Raw genomic sequence first — 19662 nt, forward strand, 5'->3', positions numbered from 1 at the left:
CATAACTGTTTCTTGAGCATCAGATCATCATATTATACTGACTTCTGGAGGATCATGTGACACTGAAGACTGGAGTAATGATGCTGAACATTCATAAATTACACTTTACTATATATTCACATAGAGAACTGATGATTTACATTATAATAATATTTTTGATTAAATAAATACAGCCTTGGTGAGCAGAAGAGACTTCTTTCAAAACATTTAAAAAACCATAATGATTCCAAACCTTTGACCGCCATGGAATGAGTGAATAAAAAAATCACCATACTTTTATGATGGACAGATGCGATTTGATGGACTTCCAAAGACATTAGGCCATTCACTGACATTATAAAGCTTGGAAGAGCCAGGATAGTTTTTAATATAACTCTATAATATAATATAATATAAGCTCGGAAGCATCAGAGTGTTTATTAATATAACTCTGATTGTTTTCGTCTGAAAGAAGAATGTCATATACACCTAGAATGACTTGAGGGAGAGTAAATCATGGGCTAATTTCCATTTTTTGGGTGAACTATCCCTTTAAATTCGCTCAGTTCCTCACCTGTCGGTTCTCTACGGCGCTCGGCCCTCGGGGTCTCGACTGGACTCGGCGGCCCGGGCCAAAGTGTCGGCCATCAGAGCTTCTTCCAGACTGAGCCGGGCCTGACGGACCTTCAGCTCCTGCTCCCTGAGGAGAGAGAGAGAGAGAGAGAGAGAGAGAGAGTCAAGCACACACACACACAAACCCTGACGGACCTTCAGCTCCTGCTCCCTGAGGGGAGAGAGAGAAAGCGAGTCAAGCACACACACACACAAACCCTGATGGACCTTCATCGAGAGAGAGAGAGAGAGAGAGAGAGAGAGAGAGAGATGAAGTCAAACACAAAACACTGACCTCACTTTATCTGCGTCTCACCCCCCCCAGGCCTGTCAATCAATCTCTCATGACCTCTGACCCTCAAACACACCCACACACACACTACAACACAAACCCTCGGTCCTCCGTCTCTCTCAAACACACACCGTTCACTACCTTCCCCCTTCAGCCTTCTCAGCATCCCTCAATCCATTCATTATAAACAATATAACAAGAGTACAATGATAAAAGAATGCCTGTTTTTTAGTTAACTAGTGAAAGTAATAATGCAAATATAATAATGCAAGTACATTGAGTAGGGATGCACTGATATGAAAATTTTGGCCAATACCGATAACCGATAATTACCCCTCCAAAATCCTACCCTATGCCTCAGTGTGGCGAGGGCTGGCACTGGGTGTCTGTCGGCGATGCACAGTGGGGACTCAACCCCCCCAGAAGGTTCAACCAAGCTGAGAAGAAGAGTCCTAGAGGCCCAGCAAGCCATGGACCAGACAAAAGAGAAACTCAAGCTACTACAACAATGAACACGGGCCCCAGTACCCTGCACGTCCGTGCGCCCGCTCTCCGGCGGCGGAGCGACCCGGCCACGGGCGACGGGCTGCTAAGACTCACAGGTGGAGGGCCGCCTTCTGGAAAGCGACCACGGAACAACACCACCAAAATCTACATCGCCAGAACAATATCCCGGGAAACGGATCTAGCAACCATCATCGCCGAGAAAGACAACATCCAGTGCGACATCCTGGGCCTGTGCGAGACGCGGCGCCGCGAGCCCATGCACATACAATGGGAAGACGGGTTGACGGTGGCACTGGGAGCCGGAGAAGGGGACAGGACGGTCTGTGGCGTCGGCTTCATCGTCTCCAGACGATGGGCGACGTCCATCGACCTGGTCTGCGTGACCAACCCACGAGTCGGCGCGCTCACCCTGCCACTAACCAACAAGGTGACCATCCGCATCGTGCAGGTATATGCGCCGACCACAGCAGCCGAGGACGACGAGATCGAGCAGTTCTACGAGGACGTCGAAGCAGCCATCATACCGCGCAACATACCACATCCTGATGGGCGACTTCAACCTCGAGGAGGGGGCTCGACAAAGAGAAGTTCGTCGGCCCCTTCGGCAGCGGCGACCGGAACAACCGGGGCGAGAGACTGACGGCCATGGTCGAGTCCAGTCGCCTCTACATCGGCAACAGCTTCTTCCAGAAGCGCCTCGGCCGTCGCTGGACGTGGCTGTTGCCAAACGGCACTATGAAAAACAAAATCAACTACATCCTCTGCAGCCGCCGCCGCCTCCTCCAAGACGTCTCTGCCTTCGGCAAATCGTTCTGCACAGGCAGCGTGCCAAACTGACTATCGACTCCAGGGTGGAGAAGCGCGCACTGGCAGCCAGCAATTGAACCGATCGTCTTCTGCACTATGTCGACTGGGCGCAGACCAACGAGGACATCACGAGTGGCTGGGACCAGTTCACAGAATGGCTGCGAAAGGAGCGCGACGTTGCTGCAAAACCACGCACAAAAGACCAGGCCAACCAAATATCGCACTACACCAAAAGGCGGCAAATGAGATTGGACGGCGCAGACCATGTGGAATATGCTGGTCAGGGCGCGGCTCAAAACCCGACCTGGAGCAGTTCAAGCGCAGCTGCCTGCTAGTAAAGAGTTTGAAGAAGTGCAGGCGGCTGATACAGCTGAAGCGCGTTCAGGTGCCGGTGCTAAAGACACCAGATGGACGGACGACAAGAACCCGGCTGGGCATCAAGGCTAAGTGCAGCCGTTTCTACACGGACCTGTTCGCCAGTAAGACGCCAGTCGACCCGCCCGAAATGCAGCACGATGCCATACCAGCCATCCTGTCTGTGTTGACCAGTGAGGTCAGGCATGCGATCCAGAACATCCAGAAAGGCTGGGCGCCAGGGCTGGATGGAATCAAGGAGGACGGTCCGACGCTCTGGGCAGCATTGGCCAGCCGTTGGCCGGCCAGACCCCATCTCGCCCAAGCTGTTCACGGCATGTCTGGAGCATGTCTATAGACAGTTCGACTGGGACAACAAGGGTATCAGCGTTAACGGGCAGTGGCGGATGGTCGGCGTCAAGAGGATGGACCACATCAGCAAAGAGCTACTGAGGAAGACGAGCGAGGTCAAGGACGCCGTCAAGAGCTGGGCCGGACACGTGGCAAGGAGTTCGGACGGGTGATGGACGCGGGCCGTGACCGAATGGCTGCCACTCGACATTAAAAGACCGCCCCACAACCCGATGGCTCAGAAGAGACATTGGCAGAGACTGGATGGGTCTGGCCAGGGATCGAAAAGCCTGGCGAAGTTGTTGTGGCCTATGTCGAAAGACCGAAATACAGGTTGATTATTTATATTTGAAAGCCGATAACCGATATATCGGCCGATAAATCTAAACCTCTATGTAATTTTTGAGAGCCTGATTACAAAAACAAAAGTCTCGCCAGTAAAACCCATGTCCCAAACACACAATTATGATGTTCTCATGATAATGTTATGAAGCCGATATGACAGATTTGCGCTGAACTTTATTTTCCTTTTTTTGAAGTGATTTCAATCATATTTCAAGCAGTTCATAATCATCATGTTGAACAGTGCGCATCTGAAGAGTCTCAGCTGAAGGAGATAATACATTATTTATCGGCTTTAATATATCGGACACATTTTCTTATCAGTCCAATAACGATAACAATGAACCGATATCGACCGATACCGATATGGTGGCCGATATATATCATGAATCCCTAATATTTATCCTAATTGAGACTCAATGGATGCAATTCACCCATATTCCTCAAGGTGGCGATGTCTGACGTGATGTTTCGCTCATAATTACCGCAGGCAGAAAACAAAACAACCACACGCCTCATTAGCAGAACTCAGAGCAAGTGCTGGGAATCAGACACTAGTGTCACTGAAAGTGGATCATTACACCTGATAGATATGAGAATATGGTTGAGATGGCGAACAACAGTCCAAAAGTTTATGCAATATGATTTTTTTTATTCTTTTGTAATTGTTATTAAAATACCAGGATAGTTTTATACTAATGCGGCAGTTCGAGATCCATCCATGTTAGAAATAGATTTCATTTAATTTAAGGGTTAAATGCCTTATATTCCATTTTTAGTCATTTTATTATGTGCTTTTGTCATTTCTTTAGTTCATTTTATTCCAGTTTTAGTTTAGTTATTTCATTCAGTTTCCAAAGGAACTTCTATTTTAAGTTTGATTTTTGTTTCATCATTTAATTTTAGTTTAATGTTTAGTAATTTTGCTGTTTTTATTAGTTTTTTACTAATGAGGTATAATTTATTTTATTACAGTTTTAGTTAATTTCCAGTGAGTAATTTTAGTGCTTAAACTAAATTCCTTCAGTCAATTCAGACAAAAAAATTTATTTGCATTTAATATTTATCAATTTTGTTATGTGCTTTTGTTTTGACATCTCATTTTTACAATTTTGGCTTAATTTAGTTTTTAGTTTTTTAGTTATTTATTTATGTATTTTTAGGGTAACACTTTATTTCACCGGTCCACTTAAGACATCATTAGAGTATTAGAATAAATTCAATTAAAATGGTTCCCATCTAATTCAAAATGAAACTACGACACGTGTCTCGTTGCTCGGGTTCACAGATCATCATTTCATGAACCGAGATGCAAAATCATCAAAATACTGTTAATAACACCACAGCCATGAGCTCATGAACACATTCACACATTAACACCCACTGCGTTCCAGCAGCTCGACAGTGTGAACTAAACTGTTACACACACACACACACACACACACACACACACGACTTGCGTGAAATCAGCCTATTTAAAGGAATAATAAAAGACACAAAAATGATCATTCAAGTCGTTCCAAACCCGTGTGACTTTCTGTCTTCGGTGAAACACAAAAGATATTTTAAGAAATATCTCAAATTATTTTGGTATTAATTATATATTAATATTTTTTTTTAATGTTTTCAATTCGCATGTATTTTCATATTTTCCGGTTTCAGTGTAATTTTAGCAACTTTGTGCATTTGTCCTTTTTATTAGCTGTCATTTTTGCTATTTATATTTACTTTATTTTTATTTCAGTTTTTACTTAATTTTTTGTGAGTTTTATTTATTTTAGTGTTTTTGCCCAAGGCAAAAATGTTTTATTTAAATCAAAATGTTTTCAATAGGTTTAGTTCTAGTTAACAGTAATAACCCGGACATTATTGCCAGCGCTGTTCGGTTTCCACTCTCCTCCAGAATATCATGTTGTGCCCCACAGAGGAGAGGAACACAGAATGCTGACAGGATGATCATGTTCGGCTGAATTATGCCTTTAAATGTGAAGGTCAGAGACAGAAAATGCAAATGATGCATCTTGACTTACATTAATAAGAAAATATGAGTGTAATATATGTTTCCCTGTTCTGGAATCAGGCCTGTGATCGAGATCAATGCGTTACAGTAACAACACACATCTGACATCAGCTGCAGGACACACACACACACTCACACACACACACACTGATTCAACAACTGAATATACTGCAACACACACACACACATCTGACATCAGCTGCAGGACACACACACACACACACACACACACACTGATTCAACAACTGAATAAACTGAAACACACACACGCACGCACACAGAGATTCAACAACTGAATATTCTGCAACACACACACACACACACACACACACACACTGATTCAACAACTGAATATACTGCACGCACACACACACACACACACACTGATTCAACAACTGAATATACTGCACGCACACACACACACACTGATTCAACAACTGAATATACTGCACGCACACACACACACAAACTCTCTAATGGAAGCGTGTTTGTCGCTGCTCCTGGTTTCCTCTTATATATCCCAGCATTCCCATCAGAACCATTACGACACACAGAGGAAGAACAAGCGTTTGCTGCTCGTGTGTGTGTGTGTGTGTGTGTGTGTGTGTGTGTGTGTGTGTGTGTGTGTCCTGAATTATAATGACCAGATCATGATCTCGATGACATTCCTGCATTTCCCTCTGAGCGCCAGAACGGACACACATCTCTCTATGAAGGCAGGAGTAAAGAGTGGAGCACATGACCACTGGTCTCGTCCACTCCACACTCCACACTACACACTACACACTCCACACTACACACTACACACTCCACAGGACCGTTGCTCATTTTAACATCTGGGTTTTTCCTGGTTTTTAATCTCTCAGGCCTTTCCTTCCTCTAATGTTCTGGCAGACGGTCATGGAGCGCCAGTGTCACGCGTGCATCTACTGCCATCTAGTGTTGGGGACTGGGAAACAGAGTTCAGACACTGAACTGGTAGAAGAGAGATTAGTACATTTCCAGCCATATTTCAGTCCAGGGAACACATCTATGTGTCTCAGTAGAGCTATTAATGAGGACACCTAAACACAACACTGACACACTGCATCTCACAGAAGAGAAAGACATACCAGCACTTAAAACTAAGTAGATTTCAACCAAATGAACAAAATGTTTCATCTGTCAGGAAAAACGTGTGTTTAAAGCACATTATATTCATCATCTGAACCGAGTTAAATACTCTTCCACCAGGTTCTCTGTCCTAATGATGTTCATGTCATACTATATGTCATATATATGCTCATGTCATAGCCTCAAACTCACAGCCATTAAAATATCAGGTTTATTTTCAAACCAATTATCTTAACTTCTAACAACTCATAGAAATATAAGCACTACATATATATATATATATATATATATATAACTTTATGTATTATTTAAATATTAATGTCAATTTTATTTGTTTGTTTGTTTGTTTGTTTGGTATAGTTAACTGGTTGTTTGTTTGGTTGGTTGGTTAGTTAATTGGTTGGTTGGTTAGTTAATTGGTTAGTTGATTGGTTGGTTAATTTGTTGGTTGGTTAATTGGTTAATGAATTGGTTAGTTGGTTGGTTGGTTAGTTAATTGGTTGGTTAATTGGTTAGTTAATTGGTTGGTTGGTTGGTTAATTGGTTGGTTGGTTGGTTGGTTAATTGGTTAATGAATCGGTTAGTTGGTTGGTTAGTTAATTGGTTAGTTGGTTGGTTAATTGGTTAGTTGGTTGGTTAATTGGTTGGTTAGTTAATTGGTTGGTTGGTTGGTTAATTGCTTGGTTGGTTAATTGCTTGGTTGGTTAATTGCTTGGTTGGTTAATTGGTTAGTTAGTTGGTTGGTTAGTTAATTGGTTAGTTGGTTGGTTAGTTGGTTGGTTAGTTAATTGGTTAGTTGTTTGGTTGGTTGGTTGGTTAATTGGTTAGTTGTTTGGTTGGTTGGTTAATTGGTTAGTTGTTTGGTTGGTTGGTTGGTTAATTGGTTGGTTGGTTAATTAATTGGTTAGTTGGTTGGTTAGTTAATTGGTTAGTTGGTTGGTTGGTTAATTGGTTAGTTGTTTGGTTGGTTGGTTAATTGGTTGGTTGGTTAATTAATTGGTTAGTTGTTTGGTTGGTTGGTTAATTGGTTAGTTGTTTGGTTGGTTGGTTAATTGGTTGGTTGGTTAATTAATTGGTTAGTTGGTTGGTTAGTTAATTGGTTAGTTGGTTGGTTGGTTAATTGGTTAGTTGGTTGGTTGGTTAATTGGTTAGTTGTTTGGTTGGTTGGTTAATTGGTTGGTTGGTTAATTAATTGGTTAGTTGTTTGGTTGGTTGGTTAATTGGTTAGTTGTTTGGTTGGTTGGTTAATTGGTTGGTTGGTTAATTAATTGGTTAGTTGGTTGGTTAATTGGTTAGTTGAGTGGAAACAGTCTAGATCAGCGGTTTAGATCACTTTCTGCTAACCAGCTCTAGCCAGAGTTTTAACCACTATAATCACACCACAACATTTGTTTCCAGATCACAAATGTGCCAGTCCCACTATTAGTGTATGCGCAGGACGAGACGCCTCATCTGTATGCTGCAGGAACGCCAGACAGAAAACAACTACAGCAGGAAAACCTTATTTCACTTGTGTTTTTCATACAGCAAGCATCCAATTTACCCTCGGAGGCTCGGAGTGAATGACTCTCGCAGATGAGACCTCGGATAGTTTCAGCTCGGCTTGAACTGTGACGCCTGATTCCCAGCGCTGAGCCACTGAGAGGGAACTCGATGAATACATAACGCTTTCAGACTTCACATCACATCACTTCTCAATTATACAGGAATATCTCACAACAAACCTATCAGAAAACATGTCTTGAACAAGCAGGGTTATGTCCAAGCAGAAAGTGAAAATGCTGCATGACTAAATCCCATGCATCAGGAAACGTGCTATTGTATAATGCAATATAATGTATTCATAATGTACATTGTAATGCATTATATCTTTCCATAAATAATCGTAACCAAAGTTAAAATGCATTAAAATATTTATAGATTCCTTACATCTGAATATGCTTGATTTGTATGTGTTGTAATACATTATACTTTCTAAAGGTGCAAAACTGAATAGACATTATAATAACTGATTATTCATGAGCTCATAGAATGCAATACACTGCCCTGCATCATATCTGCTGAATTAAATACTTGTTTCTTTCTATTTTTGGCACAAACAATTCCATTTTTATATGATTTTAGTCAAAATGGTTGAAAAATCTTTGTATATCACATTATGATTTAGTAGCTTATTACTTTTCGAAACTTTGCAAACCTTCAGGGCTCGTTCCTGATGCGCTAATGCATGCATAAATTGCAGCATTTTATGGCAAAATTCAAAATGGCCAATGCTCAAAAAACTTAAAATGGGTATCATTCAATTTGGCTAGAATCAATTAATTCAAGTTTTATGATTTTTGGGCAAACCATTCAGAAGTTATTATAAAAAATAGCTATTTTTCATATCCCCTGACCCGTAGGTGGCGCTGTGACGAAACGCTGCATGTAGCCTCAGGTCATGCTTGTGATGACATGTACCAAACTTTGCCTCAATACGCTAAAGCGGTGCGGAGATATAGCCTCGCTTCCAGTTTGGCGTGGTCTTCGGCAAATTTGTCCACGCGTTATTCGAGAACGGCTGGGAATATTAATATTTTAATAACATCTGTCCAGCATGGTCATGTCATACAGTATGATGTCAGTATCGAATTGTCTTGAGCCAAGGAATCGGATGAAAAAAGTTTTGTCTCTAGCTCTTATGGTTCAGAAGTTATTAGCATTATGGGGAATTTTGGACATGTGGTGGCGCTAGAGAGTTTGAGTTAGAGACTCCAGAACTGCTGTGGTTAATGTTGGGAATATCCTCTGTCAGTGTGCCAAATTTCACAACTTTTCACTAAACGCTTCAATGGGCTTCCAGAGCGGATTCGAAAGATCTGTGGGTGTTTTACTACATCCAACCAGAGACAGAAAATTACAGATTCTGTGAAAAAAATATATTGTATTTAAATGGAGTATTTGAACATTTTCTTGCAGATTCTAAGATAAAATTATACTTTTTCTTGTCATTAACCCTCTGGGGTCTAAAGTGTTTTTGGGGTCCTTGAGATGTTTTGACATGACCTGATATTTGTATTTTTTTCAGTTGCTTATAAACATATTAATGGCAAAGGTGTAATTACACTCTATTTAGCACGAACATGACTATCATAATATGTGAGCAACATGTATGTACATGTTTGCATTTTTGAGAGAATAATATTTATGCGTGGTTATTCAAAAAACTCAAACTTAAATTGTCTGATATAAGACCACAAACGACCAACTTCACATATTCCCACAATACTTTTGACTAATGGATGTTGTCGGCTAGAGTATTTACTTCAAAATGATCTGAAAATCATCCGGGCTAATCGTTCACATTAAACAATAGATTGATTTAAATTTTGTAAGACACTTTTTGTTTGGAAAGGCAATATGCAGGTGGGCGTGAATGATCCAACAAGGTCATGAATAATGTCCTCATTCCCACCTGAGGAGACAAAGACCTGCTAATGCTGCATACTAATGAGCAATTCACTGAGTGTGTCACTGAGCCACACAGAATGCAAAGAATGCAAAGACAACACACACACACACATATATATATATATACACACACACACATACATACATACATACATACATACATACATGCATACATTTATATATATATATATAACTACAGAATTGGTTCAGAGTTGGAAACATCTTGAAAAAAGTGTATTTTTCCACAAACTGTGTATGCTTGCAAATTGTATAATATCCAAGGTAAACATTTCTAGTAATTGTGCAGTTAATTCTCATTCGTATTTTCAGAAAGTTTTGGATGTCACTAATAAAACACAAAAATAATTTAAAGAGAAGGCTTATATTGATCTTTTAAGATTTTGTTTGCACCTTGTAAATTAGGTTTTGATGTGGCAGTAAAAACTTTATAATCTATCCAAAACAAAATGTTGTCTTTCATATTTTGTCTGTAACATATCGTCTTTTATAGGCTAATATATATTAGCCTAGGGCATAAATGTTAATTTGAAGTTTAATATGTTGCTTATACAAAGACATTTTATTTCAACGTATTCAGTCGATTTTTACTCATCTCAGTAGGCAATATAGATAGTTTCATTCACACACAGACACTCGCGAGCTGTAGTAAACAACAACAACAACAACAACAACAACAACATGCATATGTGCCGTTCATTCATTCAAACACAGAAACGCGATTCAAATTTAAACAGTCTTTTGCGGTTTACAGACACCATTTTATATCGCGATTAGAACAAAGCACTTACTGATGATCTGCAGCTGGACCCGTTGTTCGGCTACTCCAGCACGTTTGAGGTAAAATTTCCAGGATTATCACGATATTATTATTCCTCACAGCGAGTGTGTTGTCCAGCTGTTGTGGGCGTTGACTGGTTTGCATGTGTTGCTCCAGATCATCTGTGTTTGAATAGCGCGCGCTCTCGATGGGCGTGTCACATTAGCGGAGTAATGAGCTGCCAGAACGATAATGAGAACGGCTGATCTCTCGCTCTTTTTATATAGATTACATAAACAGAGAATATTTCTTTTAGTTATGAATGAGATAATTTAAAACTACACACTTAAATGATTATAGAGATATATATCTCATGTCTGAGTGAATAGTATTCGCTGAGTTTTGTTTGAGTTTAGAGACGGAGAGGCAGAAAGCACTCCCTGTTTACTTTCTTTATTTTACAAAAGCACAATGTTTTATTTCGATTGTAAGTGAACCCATAAATAAGAAGACATTTAACAGTTTATTTTTTCATATTTATTAAGGCTGTATGACCAAAAATGACGGGAGTATTTTAAGTCTATTTTGCTGCTATGTGAAAAAAAAACGAGGAAAACACGCCGGCGCGTTTTTGGTCCCCAGAGGGTTAAATACAAAACTTTTGACATTTGACTACTATTTTCGTTGTTGTTTTGATAAGTGCACTATATATAAAGGACTCAAGTAAAGTTCTGCCAGACTCGTTTGTTGTTTCATGTACAGTAATGTGGAGTTAGATTCTTCACAGATGTCTTAGTCTGAAACTCACTCACACACTCACTCACACTCTCACACTCACACTCACTCACACACTCACTCACACTCACTCACACACTCACACACTCACACACTCTCACACTCACTCACTCTCTCACACACACACACACACACTCACTCACACTCACTCTCTCACACACACACACACACACACTCACTCTCACACTCACACACACACTCACTCACTCACACACTCACTCACAAACTCTCACACACACACTCACTCACTCACTCACACACACACTCACACACTCTCTTTCACACTCACACTCTCTCACTCACACACTCTCTCACTCACACACACACTCACACTCACTCACTCACACACACACACTCACACTCACTCATACACTCTCACTCACTCTCACACACTCACTCTCACACACTCACTCTCACACACTCACTCTCACACTCTCACTCACTCACACACTCACTCACACACTCACACACTCACTCACACACACTCACTCACTCTCACACACACACACTCACTCTCACACACTCACTCTCACACTCTCACTCACACACTCACTCACTCACACACTCACACACTCACTCACACACACTCACTCACACTCACTCTCACACACACACTCACACTCACTCACACTCACTCTCACACTCACTCACTCACACACTCACTCACAAACTCTCACTCACACACACTCACTCACTCACATACACACTCACACACTCACACACTCTCTTTCACACTCACACTCTCTCACTCACACACTCTCTCACTCACACACACACTCACACTCACTCACACACTCTCACACTCACTCACTCACACACACACACTCACACTCTCACACACTCTCACACACTCACTCACACACACACACTCACACTCTCTCACACACTCACACACACACTCACTCACACACACACTCACTCACACACTCTCACTCACACACTCACTCGCACACTCACACACACACTCACACACACACTCACTCACTCACTCACTCGCACACTCACACACTCACTCACACACACACTCACTCACACACTCACTCACTCGCACACTCACTCACTCACTCACACACTCACTTACTCACTCACACACTCACACACTCGCACACTCACTCACTCTCACACACACACACTCACACTCACTCACACACTCTCACACTCACTCACACACTCACTCTCACACTCTCACACACACACTCACTCACACACTCACTCTCACACTCTCACACACTCACTCACACTCACTCACTCACACACACACGCACACTCACTCACACACTCACTCGCACACTCACACACACACACTCACACACACACTCACTCACTCGCACACTCACTCGCACACTCACACACTCACTCACACACACACTCACTCACTCACACTCACACACACACTCTCACACACTCACTCACTCACTCACACACTCACTCACTCGCACACTCACTCACTCACTCACTCGCACACTCACTCACACACTCACACACTCGCACACTCACTCACTCACACACTCACTCACACACTCACTCACTCACTCGCACACTCACTCACTCACACACACTCACTCACACACTCACTCACACACTCACACACTCACTCACTCACACACTCACTCACTCACTCACTCACACACACTCACTCACTCACTCACACACTCACTCACTCACTCACTCACACTCACTCACACACTCACTCACACACTCACTCACTCACTCACTCACACACTCACTCACTCACTCACTCACTCACTCACACTCACTCACTCACTCACTCTCACACTCACTCACTCACTCACACACACACTCACTCACACACTCACTCACTCACTCACTCACACACACTCACTCACTCACTCACACACTCACACTCACTCACTCACTCACTCACACACACTCACTCACTCACTCACACACTCACACTCACACTCACTCACTCACACACTCACACACTCACACACTCACTCACTCACTCACTCACTCACTCACTCACTCACACTCACTCACTCACTCACTCACTCACTCACACACTCACACACTCACTCACACACTCACACACTCACTCACACAGATCTCACCGGATGTCTTCATCAGTGACGGTGAAGGCTTTGCAGAGCGGCTGGGATGTGTTGAGCCATATAGCGGGGTTCTTCTCAGCGGCGCTGGAGGTCTGACCCGTGATGGGCGCTGAGCTCATGTGCAGAGCGCTCGCTATAGCGGACAGCAGCGTCGCGTCCGACGAGTCCGGCCCGATACCTGTTACACACACACACAGAAGCCATTACACACACACACACTAAAAACGTTTTACACACACACACACACACACACACACACACACACAGAGCGCTCGCTATAGCGGACAGCAGTGTTGCGTCCGACGAGTCCGGCCCGATACCGGTTACACACACACACACACACACAGAAGCCGTTACACACAGAAGCCGTTACACACACACACACACAGAAGCCGTTACACACACACACACACAGAAGCCGTTACACACAGAGAGCTCGCTATTGCGGACAGCAGCGTCGCGTCCAACGAGTCCGGCCCAATACCTGTTACACACACACACACAGAAGCCATTACACACACACACACACACACACACACAGAAGCCGTTACACACAAACACACAGAAGCGTTACACACACACACACAGAAGCCGTTACACACACACACACACACACACACACACACACACACAGAAGCCGTTACACACAAACACACAGAAGCCGTTACACACACACACACAGAAGCCATTACACACACACACAGAAGCCATTACACACAGAGCGCTCGCTATAGCGGACAGCAGCGTCGCGTCCGACGAGCCCGGCCCGATACCTGTTACACACACACAAACAGAAGCCGTTACACACACACACACACAGAAGCCGTTACACAGAAGCCGTCACACACACACCCCGTCACACACACACACCAGCACACAGAAGCCGTTACACACACACCGTCACACAGAAGCCGTCACACACACCGTCACACAGAAGCCGTCACACACACACACCGTCACACAGAAGCCGTCACACACACACACCGTCACACAGAAGCCGTCACACACCGTCACACAGAAGCCGTCACACACACACACCGTCACACAGAAGCATTACACACCGTTACACACCGTCACACAGAAGCCGTCACACACACACACCGTCACACAGAAGCATTACACACCGTCACACAGAAGCCGTTACACACCGTCACACAGAAGCATTACACACCGTTACACACCGTCACACAGAAGCCGTTACACACCGTCACACAGAAGCTGTCACACACACACCGTCACACAGAAGCCGTCACACACACACCGTCACACAGAAGCCGTCACACACTCACCGTCACACAGAAGCCGTTACACACCGTCACACAGAAGCCGTTACACACACACCGTCACACAGAAGCCGTTACACACCGTCACACAGAAGCCGTCACACACACACCGTCACACAGAAGCCGTCACACACTCACCGTCACACAGAAGCCGTTACACACCGTCACACAGAAGCCGTTACACACACACCGTCACACAGAAGCCGTTACACACACACCGTCACACAGAAGCCGTCACACACACACACCGTCACACAGAAGCCGTCACACACTCACCGTCACACAGAAGCCGTTACACACCGTCACACAGAAGCCGTTACACACACACTCACCGTCACACAGAAGCCGTCACACACACACACCGTCACACAGAAGCCGTCACACACACACCGTCACACAGAAGCCGTTACACACCGTCACACAGAAGCCGTCACACACACACTCACCGTCACACAGAAGCCGTCACACACACACACCGTCACACAGAAGCCGTCACACACTCACCGTCACACAGAAGCCGTCACACACACACCGTCACACAGAAGCCGTCACACAGAAGCCGTCACACAGAAGCCGTCACACACACTCGCCGTCACACACACACCGTCACACAGAAGCCGTTACACACTCACCGTCACACAGAAGCCGTTACACACCGTCACACAGAAGCCGTCACACACACACCGTCACACAGAAGCCGTCACACACCGTCACACAGAAGCCGTTACACACACACCGTCACACAGAAGCCGTCACACACACACCGTCACACAGAAGCCGTTACACACTCACCGTCACACAGAAGCCGTCACACACCGTCACACAGAAGCCGTTACACACACACCGTCACACAGAAGCCGTCACACACACACCGTCACACAGAAGCCGTCACACACTCACCGTCACACAGAAGCCGTTACACACCGTCACACAGAAGCCGTTACACACACACCGTCACACAGAAGCCGTCACACACACACCGTCACACAGAAGCCGTTACACACCGTCACACAGAAGCCGTCACACACACACTCACCGTCACACAGAAGCCGTCACACACACACACCGTCACACAGAAGCCGACACACACACCGTCACACAGAAGCCGTCACACACACACCGTCACACAGAAGCCGTCACACACACACACCGTCACACAGAAGCCGTCACACACACACACACACCGTCACACAGAAGCCGTCACACACCGTCACACAGAAGCCGTCACACACACCGTTACACAGAAGCCGTCACACACACACCGTTACACAGAAGCCGTCACACACACACACCGTCACACAGAAGCCGTCACACACACACACGTCACACAGAAGCCGTCACACACTCACCGTCACACACACACCGTCACACAGAAGCTGTTACACACCGTCACGCAGAAGTCGTCACACACACCGTCACACAGAAGCCGTCACACACACCGTCACACAGAAGCCGTCACACACACACACCGTCACACAGAAGCCGTCACACACCGTCACACAGAAGCCGTCACACACACACCGTCACACAGAAGCCGTCACACATACACCGTTACACAGAAGCCGTCACACACACACCGTCACACAGAAGCCGTCACACAGAAGCCGTCACACACACACCGTCACACAGAAGCCGTCACACAGAAGCCGTTACACAGAAGCCGTCACACACACACCGTTACACAGAAGCCGTTACACACACACCGTCACACAGAAGCCGTCACACAGAAGCCGTCACACACACACCGTCACACAGAAGCCGTCACACAGAAGCCGTTACACAGAAGCCGTCACACACACACCGTTACACAGAAGCCGTCACACATACACCGTTACACAGAAGCCGTCACACACACACCGTTACACAGAAGCCGTTACACACACACCGTCACACAGAAGCCGTCACACACACACCGTCACACAGAAGCCGTCACACATACACCGTTACACAGAAGCCGTCACACATACACCGTTACACAGAAGCCGTCACACACACACCGTCACACAGAAGCCGTCACACACACACCGTCACACAGAAGCCGTCACACACACACCGTCACACAGAAGCCGTCACACACACACCGTCACACAGAAGCTGTTACACACACACACACACACACACACACACACACAGCTGGAATAGCCGCTGTAACGAGACTCAAACACATCTTACTCTGTAATCCTTTGGGCAGATCCATCGTCTTGAGAACTTCCTCCGACACGTCCGACGACCTCAGACCCTTCAATCGCTTCTCCCAGAACAGCTGCACACACACACACACACACACACACACACACACACACACACACACACACACACACACACACACACACACACACACCAGCAGAGACAATGAAGGCCCGATTAAACAAAGTGATTGTTAATGGTTTCATATATTTTCATTTAGGTTTTTAATCAACAAGGAAGCGTTTTCCAGTCACAATCATGTGTGAGATGTTATGAATGTAAAAGGTCAGATCATCCTGCATGTATCATCACTGATATCACGTCACGTGTGTGTGTGTGTGTGTGTGTGTGTGTGTGTGTGTGTGTGTGAGTCTGTCTGTGAGTGAGTGAGTGAGTGAGTGAGTGAGTGAGTGAGTGAGTGAGTGACTGTCTGTCTGTGTGTGTGTGTGTGTGTGTGTGTGTGTGTGTGTGTGTATGAGAGAGTGTGTGAGTGAGTGCGTGTGTGTATGTGTGTGTGAGTGTGTGTGTGAGTGTGAGTGTGTGAGTGTGTGTTCTGCTGCTCAGACATCAGTTGTTGGTCCAGTGGGAACTGTAAACACCAGCAACAGTTCATAAACACAGTGCGGTTTATTGAACTGGAGACTTAAATAAAGCTTCTCCATGAGCGTCATGGGGCTCGTCGAGTAAATCCACCCGCAGCGAGTATAACACACACACACACACACACACACACGACCCAGAACTACAGCATCAGTTACACTCAGGCTTTACTGAGGATGTTTATCGGTTCATACCTTCCCTGGGAATCAAACTAATGAGGTCATCTCACCAAACCTGCATTATATGATCAAAATACTGTAAAAATGTGAAAAATTATTCCAACAGCTGTTGTCTATGTGAATATACAGTAAAGTGTAATTTATTCCTGTGATCAAAGCTGAATTTATCATCATTACTCCAGTCTTCAGTGTCACATGATCCTCCAGAATGGGATGAAAATAGTATCTAAATGATTAACTCATGCAAGCACAATTATCAATGAACTTGATACATGTTGCAAATATGTTTTATCCATGCCTTTCAACTTGCGTGTGCAAAATAAAAAATTGAATGAATGTGTAGCAATTTGTACAAATGCAGACATTTTTGTGAATACAAATGTTTTCTTTTGTATTAGTGTATCATAATTTGCGCATGCAAAAAAGAAGATGTGCATGTGTGGATCAGATGACACGCATGCATTCATTGACGTCTTTTCTGAGTCGATCTCATTTGATTCATTTGGATTTTGAGACTTTCTTTTCGCTGTTTTTAAGCATTTCACAACACACACACAAACAACTACACATGAATAGGCCTGGTGCTAATTATTAATGTGTGCACAACTACCCTTCTATTTAACAAATTCACAAATGTGCGTTGCTACATTTAAACTAATACAATACAACTTGTGTGTGCAAAATCCAGAATCACAAGAATGTGCAGCATTTTGTACAAATAGAGACATAGTTGTTAATTCAAAACCTCAATTTTGTATTAATGTAGGTCAGAATGTGTGCATGCAACAAGTATAATGTGCATTTGTGGATGAGGTGACACGCGTGCATTCATTGACTCGTTTCTGAGTCGATCCTATTTGATTCATTTGGATTTTGAGACTTTCATTTCGCTGGTTTCGCCTGGCACGATCCACACACAGCTGTCTGAGAAAACCTGCTACCACTAGATGGCAGTATTCTGCTAAAACCGACAACGGCAGCGCAATCAAGCGTTCTTCCCTATTTAAGACGCTTAATGGATTCATTTGAGTGATATTGAAGTGATATTTAGTACACAATATAGGCCTACCTTATTAATAAAGCATAGCCTACTTTATAGAGGCAAACAGATTAAATCAGATTATGAACAACACCCATAGAAAACCATTATAAAACGCTTAACGTGCAATAGCGCATTGCATGTTCAATAAGGTGTATCGGCTACTGAGTTATAATATCACCGTCTTACTGCATTGATGTTAAGCTTTTTCGTAATAATCGGCTCTATGGGAGGAAAACTATATCGCCTACAGACAAGAGTCCATATGAACGCGACGCGCAACGTTTCACATTTATGGGAAATAAGTGCGTGCGTGCGTGCGTGCGTGTGTGTGTTTATGATTCTCTAAGTTTATTCGAGGCCTTTCATCTGATAAAACCGTTTGATCTGTGATCCGTGTAAAGATTCTCCCTTCGGACATCTACACATTATTCCACACCGGAGCTTCTGCAGATCAATATTCCTGATCCTCCCAGAAGATCCAGTCTAACATCATTGAATGGGTTTTTACCCGGATTACTATTAAATAAACAAGACAATACTGAGGGATCTCACCAAACCGGTCATGATCACGCCATCAAAAGACAGAAATGAGAAATTATGTTTTACATAAAAGATAATCAAGCTTTTATAAGACCCATTAAGATTGTGAGATTATTTTCATGAGAATAAGAGATGTTTTCCTTTATTATATTTATTATCAGGCAATTTTTAAAAAAAAATACTCAAAATAAAAATAAAACAAGATTTTTACAATTACTGAAAATGTTACGCATGATACATCATGGCAGTATGTTACACTGCCTTTCATTCTACTCAAACACACTGTGTGTGTGTGTGTGTGTGTGTGTGTGTGTGTGTGTGTGTGTGTGTGTGTGTGAGTTCCAGTGAGAAACTGTTGC

The 19662-nt window shown here is 43.9% G+C and overlaps 1 protein-coding gene across 2 annotated transcripts in view; it reads right to left on the reverse strand.

Moving 5' to 3' along the window:
- Positions 1 to 553: 553 nt before the first annotated feature.
- Positions 554 to 19662, reverse strand: part of mbd2 (methyl-CpG binding domain protein 2) — a 32216-nt gene continuing 13107 nt past the window's right edge. Inside the window, exons 4-6 of one of the 2 annotated variants that reach the window (XM_079607600.1) lie at positions 16928 to 17018; positions 13473 to 13650; positions 554 to 679 (exon numbers count right to left, since the gene is read on the reverse strand). In XM_079607600.1, coding sequence (XP_079463726.1) covers positions 565 to 679; positions 13473 to 13650; positions 16928 to 17018 — 384 coding nt within the window. In that variant the 3' untranslated portion in view covers positions 554 to 564. Of the gene's footprint in view, positions 764 to 13472; positions 13651 to 16927; positions 17019 to 19662 lie in introns of both variants that reach the window. The other variant, XM_079607599.1, reaches the window with a different exon arrangement.

Source organism: Phoxinus phoxinus (genome assembly GCF_949152265.1).
Source record: "Phoxinus phoxinus genome assembly, chromosome: 3".
Taxonomy (NCBI): Eukaryota; Metazoa; Chordata; class Actinopteri; order Cypriniformes; family Leuciscidae; genus Phoxinus; species Phoxinus phoxinus.